Source organism: Xenopus laevis, chromosome 8L (genome assembly GCF_017654675.1).
Source record: "Xenopus laevis strain J_2021 chromosome 8L, Xenopus_laevis_v10.1, whole genome shotgun sequence".
In the NCBI taxonomy this organism is placed as follows: Eukaryota; Metazoa; Chordata; class Amphibia; order Anura; family Pipidae; genus Xenopus; species Xenopus laevis.
The window spans coordinates 10,129,750-10,143,936 of record NC_054385.1 but is presented as its reverse complement, the minus strand read 5'-3'; the positions used below and the strand labels follow the sequence as shown (position 1 = coordinate 10,143,936).

The 14,187-nt window shown below is 41.3% G+C and overlaps 1 protein-coding gene across 20 annotated transcripts in view; it reads left to right on the top strand.

Annotated features, from left to right (window-relative positions):
* The window catches only part of fnbp1.L (formin binding protein 1 L homeolog), a 110,416-nt gene that overhangs the window by 75,935 nt on the left and 20,294 nt on the right, over nucleotides 1-14,187 (top strand). For all 20 annotated transcript variants that reach the window (XM_041572012.1, NM_001092357.1, XM_041572018.1 and 17 more), the window contains 2 exon segments: nucleotides 10,791-10,919; nucleotides 12,584-12,730. In XM_041572012.1, coding sequence (XP_041427946.1) covers nucleotides 10,791-10,919; nucleotides 12,584-12,730 — 276 coding nt within the window.

Genomic DNA, 14,187 nt, shown 5'->3' with positions numbered 1-14,187 from the left:
AATTCATATCCTCAGCATTGCTACTCCAGAGCATCTCCTCCCCCTACCATCTTCTCCTACTTTGCTGCATTAACCCTTTCTGTGCTGGGTGTCTTTCCACTCCACGTGTCACCAAACAACAGAAAGTGCTGCACAAATGAAAGAGAACCTGGGTTGAGTTGAAAGCCAGTTCACTAGTTCTCTAGAACTCCATTGTTGTCTTCTTCCCATAATCCTCCTTATATGTTCTAAGGGGAGGCATGGGGTTGGGGCTCAGCACAAGTGTGCCCATGGTGGGAGCACCCTAAAATTCAACCTTGTCACATGCATAGCCCACCACGTACCACCTTTCCGGAATTGCGATTGAACTGATGTTTAATGAGTTCAGTTCCCCTTTGTTTTTTTTAACCAGCTGAAATAAATATTATAAGGCAGAACTATTACATAACTCCCCTGAGCTTGGCCTTGTGCAATCCTGGCTGATGCCATTGCTCCTCTGGATCCTGAAATGCTTTCAATTAGGCTCAGAAATTGGGAGTCTCACAAGCCAACCCAGCCCCCTTTGTGTGTTGGGAATGATCTGGGCTCATGAGTCGCTTCCAGCCAGGAGGAGGAGCCGGGCAGAACATCTAATATTATGGCTGAGCAATTGAGTCTGACAGCAGTGACAAGCTCATGGTGAGAATGAGCAGTGTCGCTGCACAGTGGGTTCTCCCTCTCCGCACCATTTAATATTCAGCCATATTTATTATTCAGGAGAACAAACAGCTCCAAGTGATTTTCCCCTCCAGGTGTCCAGTTCCACCACAATTATGGCCTCTTGGGCATCTCATCACGGAGATTACTTGTGCATGGGATACATTTATATATATATATATTGGTAAACGCCCGCACTCTAATCCAGACTTGGATTCACTGTGGGTGCTGGGTCAAGGCTTGAGCATATATAGATTAAACAGGGACCCGCACTCCAATGTTGAGTGAAGAAACGTTGCCTGGGCCGAAACGTTGGATACACAAGTTTGAATAAAAACTAATTTTCTTCAATCAACATTGGAGTGCGGGTCCCTGTTTAATCTAATATATATATATATATATATATATATATATATTAGGGTGCAATGAATACACTCTTTTTGGATTCAGACGAAACCCTGAATCCTTCGCCAAAGATACGGCCGAATACAAAACTGAATCTGAATCCTAGGGGTGGGAAGGGGATGAAAAAAAAGGGATCCGAATCCTGCTAAAAAAGGCCAAATCCCGAACCGAATCTTGGATTCGGTGCATCCCTATTATATATATATATATATATATATATATATATATATAGTGAATAAAGTACCCCTATTGTAAAATATAAGGATATTATAAGTCACCCAGGAGAACCATCACCATATAGTCAAAGGTGGAGTGCTTTTATACAGGTCATGGAATTTCAAGGTGACTTCTAATATCCTCATATTTTCCAACAAGGGGTACTTTATTTATTATAATACACAAGTTTTAGTGAGTCATGTGACAAAAATGACATCACTACTCAACGTTTATAACGGATTACATCACTAGTCACCGTTTATAAGGACATCATTTACAAGATATTCAGGTCTTTTGTGTATATAGGATATTTTTAGTCACAGATGAGTTTCATGAACATATAAAAACCCCTACTTCCCCTGCTACTGGATGTTTATGCTTATACAGGTATCGGATCCGTTATCCAGAAAGCTCTGAATTACAGAAAAAATTCATCTCCCACAGACTTCATTTAATCCAAATTTGTAAAAATGATTTCCTTTTTCTCTGTAATAATAAAACAGTCACTTGTACTTGATCCAAAATAAGATATTATTAATCCTTATTGGAAGCAAAACCAGCCTATTGGGTTTATTTAATGATTTTCCAGTAGGGGTATGAAGATTTACATAAAGATCTATTATCCAGAAAACCCCAGGTCCCTAGCATTCTGGATAACAGGTTCCATACCTGTATATCCTAATAAATCGGGCAGCAGAAGTTGCGGGTCCATTTAGTGTTGCATATCACACCATGAATACACCACTGGCTGTATTTATTATAATAGTGAGTCGTGTCAAATTACATCACTAAGCACCTATGATAACTGATCACAATTTTTTTTAAAAATATAATATACAGGATATTCATGGCGCTTGTGTATTATACCTAAATAATAGGAACTGACCAGTGCTACTAGTGTGGTGCCACGTAGACTAAAGGTGGCCATACATGGGCAGATAAAAGTTGCCAACAAATTCCGACAGGCTTCCCCGACCGATATTTGGCCGAAAATCTGGCAGGTTTATAAACCCTGTTGGATTGAGGGCCGCATCGATGTGTTGATGCGGTCTTTGCACCGACTGCCTGCATTCCCCACATTGTGATCCGATCATTGGGCCCTAGGGCCCACAATCGAATCAGCCCGATCTCACCCATTCAAGATGGGCATATCGGGACAAAGTCCACTCGTCTAGCAACTTCTCCAAATGAGCGGATCTGCACATGTATGACCAGATCCCGGGTGTGACATCACAAGCCAGATGGCTATTAGTTAATTAGTATTGGTAGCCATCTGGCTCAGCTGCAGAATAAAGAGTTGTAGGCTTGCTGTAGACAACTTTGGCCACCTTGCTAGGTTATCATTTGACCTATTGACAGCGCTGAAAGAGTTAATCACTCCCAGGCAGAGCTGTGATAGGTGACGTATTGACAGCGCTGAAAGGGTTAACCACCCCCAGGCAGAGCTGTGACTTATTGACAGCGCTGAAAGGGTTAACCACCCCCAGGCAGAGCTGTGATTAGTGACTTATTGACAGTGCTGAAAGGGTTAACCACCCCCCCAGGCAGAGCTGTGATTAGTAACTTATTGACAGCGCCGAAAGGGTTAACCACTCCCAGGCAGAGCTGTGATTGGTGCAGGTTGCCAGCCTGGCCAATGTCACTGATACTGTCCCAGTGTGAGCCCTGTCATCAGCTCCTGCTTCCAAAACCAGCTCTGCCTAATTAAAGACATGATGGTAATTAGCCCGCCGAACTTCCCTTCCCAAATCACAGAGGGAGGAAGGGAACGAGTGATCTCCTGTGACTCTAGCCATCAGGGCGCTCATGGGTTTCACTATCATTACGAGACAAGCAGCTTGTTGCCCTCAGTAATTAACTGTAATTCTCCCAATATACATTTCATTCCTCATCCTCGCTGCTTATAAATTTATGTTCTATGCACTGCTGGTTCTGACTCCTGAAACAAGTAGGCAGAGACCAGCTACTTTGTTTCAGGATTCAGACACACAGAACAGAAGCATTGCTTTCACTAGCAGTTACTGTTACACACATATATATAACATTAAAACAATTGAACATTTTTAATACATGGAGGGTTGTTTAGCATTTTCTTTCATTAGGCAAGGAACAATTATTGGGTGGAGTTCCCCTTTAATATTTCATTTTCCTCTGGCTAATGTCATATCCAGTTTATGACTGATGTTCCAAGTCATCTGGGAAACCAAACACATATAGTGATTTGATTATCGCCTGTCTATTACGCGCCAGACTCCATCATCGTTTTACTTTAGTAGGGTTTGTTTGTAATGTGATAAGTGTGTGCTGCTGCTCCCTATCTCACAGCGCTGCCCCGCGTACACGGCATTGGGGGTTTTTTTTTTCCATTATTACCATAAAGATGATAAAGGAGGAAAATTGCAAATCGCAGTGGAATGTTACAGTTTACATGATTTCATTTAAAGGGGAACTAACCGATGCCTTAGCACAGTATATACCTTAGTATAATTCGTAGCCTGAGATTTGCCTAAACCGCTCTTAGACCATCCCTAAAACCCACACCCTTTCCAGAAAATCCCAGTGCTATTATGGGTCTGCAACTTGGACCAATCCTAATGCAGCAGAGCCAGAAGGGATTTGTGCACCTGCTTTTTATATAAACCCAAATAGAAGAGCCCTATTGTTCACTTGTGCTCTGCCCCTGGTTTTAACACAAATACATTTCCACTGTCACTTTTTGTATTAAAGGGGCAGTTCAACTTTATGTTATTCAGTGGCCTTTTTTTGGAAACTTTATCAATTGGGTCTAAATTTTTTAATTTAATTATTTACCCTCTTCTTTTGCCTTCTTTTCAGCGTTCAAAAGGGGGTCACTGACCCCAGCAGCCACATTTTATTAACCCGTTCCAACCCCAATCTGCCCTTTTCTAACCCAGCCTAATGTGCTACAATTACACACACACAACAGTGAATAAAGTGCCCCCTCTTGTAAAATATAAGGATATTATAAGTTACCGAGGAGTTTCATGACCATATTAAAACATGAGGCCAAAGGCAAAGTGTTTTTATACAGGTCATGGGACTCCATGGTGACTTCTAATATCCTCATATTTTGCAACAGGGGGTACTTTATTTATTATAATACAAACGTTTCTGTCATGTGACAGGAATTACAACACTAAGCTCCGATTATAAACGATGACCTCATTAAGCACTGTTTATAAGGATTTAGTTTACAGGATCTTCATAGCTCTTGTGTGTTATATATATAGTGAATAAAGTACCCCCTCTTGTCAATTATAACGATACTATAAGTTACCGAGGAGTTCCATGACCATATAAAAACACAAAAGGGGGTACTTTATTTATTATAATACACAAGTTTCAGTGAGTCTTGTGCCAGAAATGACTACTCACCGTTTATAACTGATGACATCAGTACTCACCGTTTATAAGGATGCAATTTACAAGATATTCATGGCTTTTGTGTATTATATATTGAATAAAGTACCCCGTATTGTTTAAGGATATTATAAGTCACAGAGGAGTTTCATGACCATATAAAAGCACGAGGCCGAAAGTTACTTCGAATATCCTCATTTTCCAAAAAGGGGTACTTTATTTATTATAATACACACATTTTACTGAGTCATGTGATAAAAATGACATCACTACTCACAGTTTATAATGATATAATTTACAGCTTTTGTGTATTATATATTAGGGATCCAGGATTCGGTTTGGGATTCGACCAGGATTCTGCCTTTTTCCAGCAGGATTCGAATACGGCCAAATCCTTCTGCCCGGCCGAACCGAATCCGAATTCTAAAGGGAAGTATAAAGATGTTTTCCCCTTCCCAACCCTAATTTGCATATGCAAATTAGGATTCGGAATCGGTTCGGTATTCGGCCAAATCCCAAAAAGGATTAGGGGGTTGGGCAGAATCCAAAATAGTGGATTGCTCATAATTTTTCCTCCTTTAGTGAACATATATGTCACCTTCTCTCTCCCAGTGCAAGATTGGATGAAATGTAAATTTATCTCCCCTGCTGCCTGTGCTCTCAGGCATAATTAAAAAGAGGAATAGTTTTATTTTAATTGGAAACTATTGATTTTTTTTTTTATGTAAAAAATGAACAATACGGAGAATTCATTTGGGTTTATTCCTTGGGCTTTTGGGTTGAACATAATTATTTATCGGCCTTTTAATTATGATGTTTATGGCACGGAGCATTCATAATGCCCAAATGGAATCCATTCAGCCGTCCCCTGCAGGTTGGACTTTTTTTTTTTATTCTTTCCCACAACCCACTGCTGATCTCATGCCATTAAATCTTCCCCGGCCTTTTCTTTCAGCTCTAAAGGGTTGGCGCCCGCCCTGCTAAATCACAGAGCTGGCAGCAGCGGGCAAGCTGGGTATTGCTATGCAGATGAGATTGCAAATCTCAGCCCTGCCATATTGTCTCTGCAGCACAGCAGCTTTGCCCTTTGATTCTGTGAGCTAAAAAAAAAAAAGGCAGGATCTGGGCCTGTGAATTCCTGGATGGGAGATCAGGCAACCGGCCACGGCTCTCTGTATTCACTGTTTGTGCATAAAGAGCAGCACTGAGCCACTTCAGCAATAAGAGCCAGTACACAGGGCTAATTCAGCAGGTATATCAGAGCACCAGGCAATAGAAGTCTAATATCAGGGAGCAGCTGTAGCAGTAACACAAGACAAAGGAACATTTACATTTTCTTTGTTGTGTAATAATAGGCCGTACATTGATTTTACTCTCAAATTCTACCCCCCTTCATCCCCCCTTTATATTTAGCTACTGGTATTGTGGGTGTATCCCTACGTTCCTGGAAAGCCGAAAAGGTTTGTTATTTGCTATAACATTTGTGGCTTTGCAGCAGGATGGGATCCCAATTTGATTGTTTAGTGCTTTATTGTTTGGGGGGCTCAAGTCCACCCAGAATAGCTTAAAGGACAAATAACACCTAAAAATTGTTTGTGAATCTGTTTGCTGCTGATAAATTGTGAAAATATGAGATTTTATCCCCTAAAGTAGAGTCCTGCACAGGTCCAGTCGGGCAGACCCATGCTCAACCAGGACCTGCAAACTGGCCCACACCTGCAACCCAATATGTTCCCCCAGGGCCGTCATCAGGGGGGCACAGGGGACTCAACTGTACCAGGCCCAGTGCTTTAAATGGGGCCTGGCCGTGCTGAACTTCCTGGATTAGCCGGGCCCCCCATGTGTCGCCAAAACCTGCCAAAGTTTCCAAAAGCTTCCGAAAATGGTAAAAGCTTCTGAAAGCCGCGGAAATAGCAGAAAGACATTGATTGACGCTGTGAGCCTAGGATTGCAGCCAAAAGCCATCGATTAGAGCCAAAAGCCATGGATTGGAGCCGAAAGCCGTCGATTCTAGCCAAAAGCTGCGGAAAGAGCACAAAGCCTCGATATTGGACTTGAAAGCCATGAAAAGAGCCCAAAGCCTCCGATTGGACCTGGCGAATAATTTTTTTAAAACCTTGGCTACAGCTAGTCTTTTTTTAACTTTTATGGTGGACAATGGCCACCAATGTTTTTGAAAAACTTTTATGGCTGGTAATTTTTTTTTTTTACTTATAGGGGGGACTGACCACCAATTCATTTCTTTTAACTTGTAGGGGGGCCTGACCACCAATGTTTTTTTAAAACTTTTATGGGAGGCCCTTGCGTTAATGTTTTTTTTTTAATAGCGGACCCTGATCACCAATGATTTTTTTTAACTTGTAGGGGGGCCCTGGCCACCAATGGCTTTTTACAACTTGTGTGTTTGTTTACCGTTTTAAGCGCTGATGTCTGTGTGGCCTTTTTACTGTGGTGTGGGGGGGAACCAGGGGCCTCGGAAAATGGGACCCCATAAGTTCTGATGGTGGCCCTGTGTTCCCTTACCTAGACCTAGAGCTTACCTTTCCGACATTGGGCCCACAAAACTAGAAGTGATGTCACTGTGAATGATATTCTGAGACTATTTGCAATTGGATTTGGTTTTCTATTATTTGTGGTTTTTGAGTTATTTAGCTGTTTATTCAACAACTCATTTTCCGCAATCTGGTTGCTAGGGTCCAAATGACCCTAGCAACCAGCATTGATTTGACCAAAAAAATCTAATATGAGTAGGAAAGCACCTGAACGGAAAGATGAGATGAGATGGGGTCAGTGACCCCCCATTGGAAAGCTTGAACGGCAAGACAAAATCAAAAGCTATAAAATATAAATGACGAAGACCAATTGCAGAATTGGACGTTCTATAATGTAATAAAAGTTACCTCAAAGGTGAACCACCCCTTTAATCTCTAGGAAGAGGGTGAGGATTAAGTGAAAGATGCTAGTCCCCTAATTTGCCCCTAATTTGCCCAGGTACATCCCAATAAGCCACTTGAGCAACTTGTGTACCTACGGAGAGGGGCACATAGTTAAGGGTGTCATATAATCACATCCCAGTATAGTTTCATTTTTCCTGATTTAGGGGTGCCACAATGGCTGGGGTCCTTGGTTTGATTCCACCGCCAGTTTCTGCGTAGATTTCCTCCAGGGACCCCAATCTCCATCTTTTCTTAAAAGCATAAAGACAGGTTTATTGTCTCCTAATAAATCTATAATCATGATGGTGGCCTGAACTTTGCAACTTTGCAACCCCCGGCAGAAACAGTAAGGAGATATGCAGCGCGGGGAATGGGGTTCTCCTCTGTTCGGGTGGTGGCCTCATATACCCAAGTCTGATACTGAATATATAAAATATCTTGGTGCTTTATAATCAAAGGGTTTGATAATCATGACACAATCAAGATGCCTGATTGGCTGGGGCTGCTATGAAGAGGCCACAGTGTGTTTAGTCTGGAGCTAGAACAACTCATTGATTCCCAGATAAATCACATCGCCCGAATAGAGAGTACGCATGTTACCATGGCAACCATCCATGCACTCCGTTCCATAATAGTAAAAACAGAAAAATAGAAATAAACACAGAAATACAACAAGAACAGTGGTTGTTTAAAAGGGTGGTTCACCTTTAGTATGTCAATTGGTCTTAATTTTTATAGATTTTATTTTCCTTCTTCTGTTTCCAGATATAAATGGGGGGGGGGTGTCACTGACCCCGTCTTAAATCAAATTCTCTGTAAGGCTACAAGTTTATTCTTATTTCTCCATTTTATTACTCTACTTTCTATTCAGAATAAAAAAGCTAAATAATTAAAAAAACAAAACAACTGCAAATTGTTTCAGAATATCACTCTCTACATCATATTAAAAGTTAATTTAAAGGGGAACAACCAGAAGTATTTTACCCAAACAGTCTTTATGATATTCAGTTATTATATTTGAGCTGGAGAGTTCGATTCCAGCCAGAGCACAGTATGCAAAGAGTTTGTTTGTATGCCTGTCCGTGCCTGTGTGGCTTTCCTCCCACACTCCAAAACATATAGGCAGCTTCATTGGCTCCTGATAAAATGACTGTGATAGGGACCTTAGATTGTAATCTCTGCGGGGGGCAGGGACTGATGTATAATCTCTGTAAAGGTCTATATAAATAAAGGATAATGATGTATTCCCCATTTAGTTCATTGGGAAAGAGTACTGGGCTGGCTAAGTTGTTTTCTTGTTCAGCTCTCTGCATTGTCTTGGGATGAAAAGTTCCAACAAACCCTGGACTCTTCCTGGACTCTTTTATTTTTTAGGTTTATTTCTCCTCTTCTTAAGAATGGAATGTGGAAATTTCTAAACCAGTGAACTTGAATGGGGTGGAGGGGGGGGTGTTGATTAAAAATATGACTTCATCCTTCCAGGGAATAAGCAGCCAATGGCAGATTGCCGGCTCTGTCCAACTCCCTTGTCTTCAGTGCAGAAAGGAGCCTGGCACATAGACCTGTTTATATTCACTTTGTAGCGATTGCTCTGCCTTGTGCTCTATACCTCACTCATAGGTGCTAAATATACAGTCACCTTACCTCATGTACCATCTATGAAATATCTGTATATCTATCTATCTATCTATCTATCTATCTATTGATCATCTATCCAATATCTATCAAATATATCTATCTATCTATTGATCATCTATCTAATATCTATCAAATATATCTATCTATCTATTGATCATCTATCTAATATCTATCAAATATATCTATCTATCTATCTATCTATCTGTCATCTATCTATCTATCTATCTATCTATCTATCTATCTATCTATCTATCTATTGATCATCTATCTAATATCTATCAAATATATCTATCTATCATCTATCTAATGTCTATCAATCAAATACCACTTTGTCTATCATCTATTTCATATCAATCAAATATCTGTCTATCTATCTTTCTATCTATTGATCATCTATCTAATATCTAGCAATCAAATATCTGTTTATCCATCGATCATCTATCTATCTGATATCTATCTAATATCTATCTAGCTATCTGTATGTGTATCTGTCTATCTATTGTTGTAATTACCCAAAAAAAAAAACCTCTGTGCTTTGCATCTCCTCAACCATGCCTTTAAGTCAAGATAAGTCCTATTTTTGTCTTTCTTTCTTTTTTCTAATTAATATTCCAGATGTCTCCTGATTCCATCACAGCTAATTAAAAGAATAAGTTGGAGTCTTAAGGGAATAAGGCACATTGTATCATCCCCCCTTTTCCCCGTACTTTCTTGGCCGCCACGCACTGCTGAGAAAGGAAATATTGAATCCCGGGTGGGGGCTATAGTGGCCCTAGACATTTCTCCCTATGTGCTTAGTGACCAAATCAGTAGCCAGGGATTTGTCTTCTCTCACCTCCCATGTGCCAGTCCTCACAAATAAACCTCTAAGGAGATGCCATGGCTGTCCCTTTTGGCACCGGAAAGAAGTTTCCATTTCTGGTGAATAAACTGTTCCGTCTGCTGGAATGTCAGAGATTTGTTGTCCAGAAACGATTGTCTCTGTATTCGGGTCGTGGACTTAGGCCTGTGAGGGACTCGTAGTAATCAAGTACGAGCCCAGCCCATCCCTGGCCCTTGCAGATCTTGTACCACCCCGGTGATTCACTTGAAGGACAGAGTACATTTTTGTGATTTAAAAGGAGGAACTGTCATTGAGATTAAAAATACAAAAATGGATTTAACATCTGATACAGTGCAGCATTATTATTTCTGCGCCATGGATAGACAAATCCCATAGTTTCATTTTATGCTTCACAGTTCTAATGCATTGTTCCCCGAGCTTACTATTGGATATTAGTGGGGGACCTCAAAAAGTATAACCAATGAGAATTTTGTTTTAATTCTACAACCTGAGCTGACATTAGCTTTTCGATCTTTTGTCAGGGCCCACTGGGGTACCAGGAAATATCCTGATGGGCCTCTTTATAGGTTATTAGTCATTAGTCGTTCTGAGAAGGACCCACCTGGAAATTCCCAGTGTAGGGTAATTGTATACTGATATCTCTTATATAAGAACAACTGACTGCCTACTAACCAGATACTCTTCCCTCTGTGCAGGCTCGGCAGCAAGCCCAGATACGGCACCAGATGTCTGACGACAGCAAAGGAGACTACTCCTCGGTGCTACAGAAGTTTAATCGTGAGCAGCACGAGCACTACTTCACGCACATACCTGGCATATTTCAGGTAAAACATCAGATTAAAGATCACCCCCCCTCCCCAATATGTCTCTGACATGCCATTTTATCGGACCATTCCTCATAAAACTATTTCGTAAATATTACCTATTTTAAGCGCTTTTCTGCTCTGCATGTCTGTGCAAAAGGGACAAGAACCACATGTAGCTATGCAGAATATTCGCCTGAGATAACTAGTTAACCTACTATTCAGTGGTATCCGAACTGTGGAGCTGGGCGGTGCATGGAGAATTGACTGGGGTGCCCAGCCTGAAGGCCAATTAGGGGGATTTGGGGTGAGTGCTTATTTGTGCCCTGGGTACCCCTGGAACTAAAGCAGGGTGACTGTTACCCCAATGTTTTTATATATCTGTAACCTTGTTATGAGCTAAGGGGACCCAGCCTGAAGGTCAGTTAGGGGGAGATTTGCGGTGAGTGTTTATTTGTACCCTGGGTACCCCTGGAACTATAGCAGGGTGACTATTACCCCAATGTTTCTACATATCTGTAACCTGGCTATGAGTTAAGGGGCCCAGTCTGAAGGCCAGTTAGGGGGAAATTTGGGGTGAGTGCTTATTTGCGCCCTGTGTACCCTTGCAACTATAGCAGGTTGACTGTTACCCCAATGTTTCTATATATCTGTAACCTTGTTATGAGCTAAGGGGGCCCAGTCTGAAGGTCAGTTAGGGGGAGATTTGGGGTGAGTGTTTATTTGTACCCTGGGTACCCCTGGAACTATAGCAGGGTGACTGTTACCCCAATGTTTCTATATATCTGTAACCTTGTTATGAGCTAAGTGGTTCCAGCCTGAAGGTCAGTTAGGGGGAAATTTGGGGTGAGTGCTTATTTGTGCCCTGGATACCCCTGGAACTATAGCAAGGTGACGGTTACCTCAATGTTGCTATATATTTGTAACCTTATTACGAATTAAGGGGCCCAGCCTGAAGGCAAGTTAGGGGCAGATTTGGAGTGAGTGATTATTTGTGCCCCGAGTACCCCTGGAACTATAGTTGATATTCCTTATGCTTCTATGCCCCAATTTGTTGGAACTTTAACTTATGACATCCCATAACAAAAGAAAAAATAAGCAGGTGCTTAATTTTGATATTCTGGATTGGGGACAAGTTTTAGTTGCATAAATACTAGGTATACTGTCAAATAGAGTCTCCTGTAGGCTGTGACATAGGGGCTGACAATAATTGGCACCAGCAGGAACATATGAATTTCGCTCACAGGTTAAAGAAAAAAAAAAGTTGGGGATCCCTTTTCTAAATTATGTCTCCCCTGTCAATTTTGTCTTAATAATATTTAATTACAAAGTAGGTATGACCTCCATTTAGCCATTTTCTGGTCTCACAAATGCTGGAATCAGATCCAGCCATCAATATCCACCCCACATGTTTCCTCCATCACTAAATTATAGCTTTGAGTGTGTCGCCTCCGAAGGTAACACTAGTCCAACAGTTGATGCAGATCACACAGAACATTCACTCAACTACATTGGAGGTTGTTTTTACATTTACTCCAGAATAGTCCAATTCTGCTACAGAATAGGAGCAGATCCTAAATTTCTCTAGTGTGTATTAGGCCTTCAGGAGTCTCCCCAACCACCGGGATATACTCCTGGGCATGTCCTTACAACCTGTTGTAATAATGATATGCCAATTTCCCTAGAAACTTCAAGATATGGAGGAGAAGAGGATAGGAAGAATGGGAGAATCCCTGAAAACGTATGCAGACATCGACCGACAAGTGGTCCCGATCATCGGAAAGTGTCTCGACGGAATAACGAAATCTGCGGAATCCATCAGCGAGAAGCAAGTGAGTATCTGCCATGTTTCTCCTGAAACACTAGATTAAAAGGATGGTTCACCTTTGAGTTAACTTTTATCATGTTATAGAATGTAAGGCTACAAATAGTATTGTTATAGCTACTTTTTATTACGCATCTTTCTAGGTCTTTCAGACCTCTCCTGTTCATATTCCATACTTATTCACAATACATGGTTGCTAGGGTAATTTGGACCCTTGTAACCTGACTGCTGAAACTGCAGACTGATGAGCTGCTGAATAAAAAGCTAAATAACCCAAAAACCACAAATAATAAAAAATGAAAAGCAATTGCAAATTTTCTCAGAATATCACTCTCTATATCAGGGATCCCCAACCTTTTGAACCCGTGAGCAACATTCAGAAGTAAAAGGAGTTGGGGAGCAACACTAGCATGAAAAATATTCCCAGGGTGCCAAATAAGGGCTGTGATTGGCCATTTAGTAGCCCCATGTGGATTGTCAACCTACATTGAGGCTCTGTATGGCAGTGCACCTGGTTTTTATACAACCAAAACTTGCCTCCAAGCCTGGAATTCAAAAATAAGAACCTGCTTTGAGGCCACTGGGAGCAACATCCAAGGGATTGGAGAGCAACATGTTGCTCACGAGCTACTGGTTGGGGATCACTGCTCTATATCATACTAAAGGTTCATTTAAAAGTGACCAACCCCTTTAGCAGACCAGTTGGGAAACTCCCACGTTGTAAAAACCAGCAATATAAACAAACACTGCTTTCAATAGAAATAGCTTTAAAACGATGGATTTATTTATAATCAGATCTGTTTTATAACGGTGTTTTCCTAGTATTTTCCCATGCAGAAACCTAAACCCCTACAGACGCCGGCTGTACCATACATCTAAAAAGCCGAATGAAAACAAGCTCCTTAGTCAGTGGTTCCTCTCTGGGCACCATTCCAAACCACGGCTTCCATGTTGGTCAGAGAGATAGCCATATCTCTCTTGGACTGCTCACATCCTTCCTGTGTCCTGGGATTTGTTCTCACTGGAACCTTCCACCCTTTAACCCTGTTATCTGTTATCAGACGCTGGGAAATGCTGACCCACAACGAGGAAGCACGGCAGTTTGATAACATATTTTATCTTTCCTGTTACCTATGGGAAAAACAAGACCCTCATTGTCAGAATTCACTGAATCTATTATGGAGTTTTTCCCTTTTACTATTGTGATTTTATCAATGGAATCCAACTTAGGGGAAGGCAGAAGGGGCACATGCCTAGGTCTCAACTTTGAGGGGGTACTAGGCACATACCCTCTGCCTGGAGAAAGTACCACTGGTCTGGGGGATGGGTATGTGTACCCACTTTCCTATAAATACAGATACATTCCTAACAGGTCTGGGAGTCAAAATAGGCCCTGGTATTTTAAGTTCAAAGAGGCCCACACATCCCCCAACAGCCCAATAAATAATGATGGTCTATATGGCA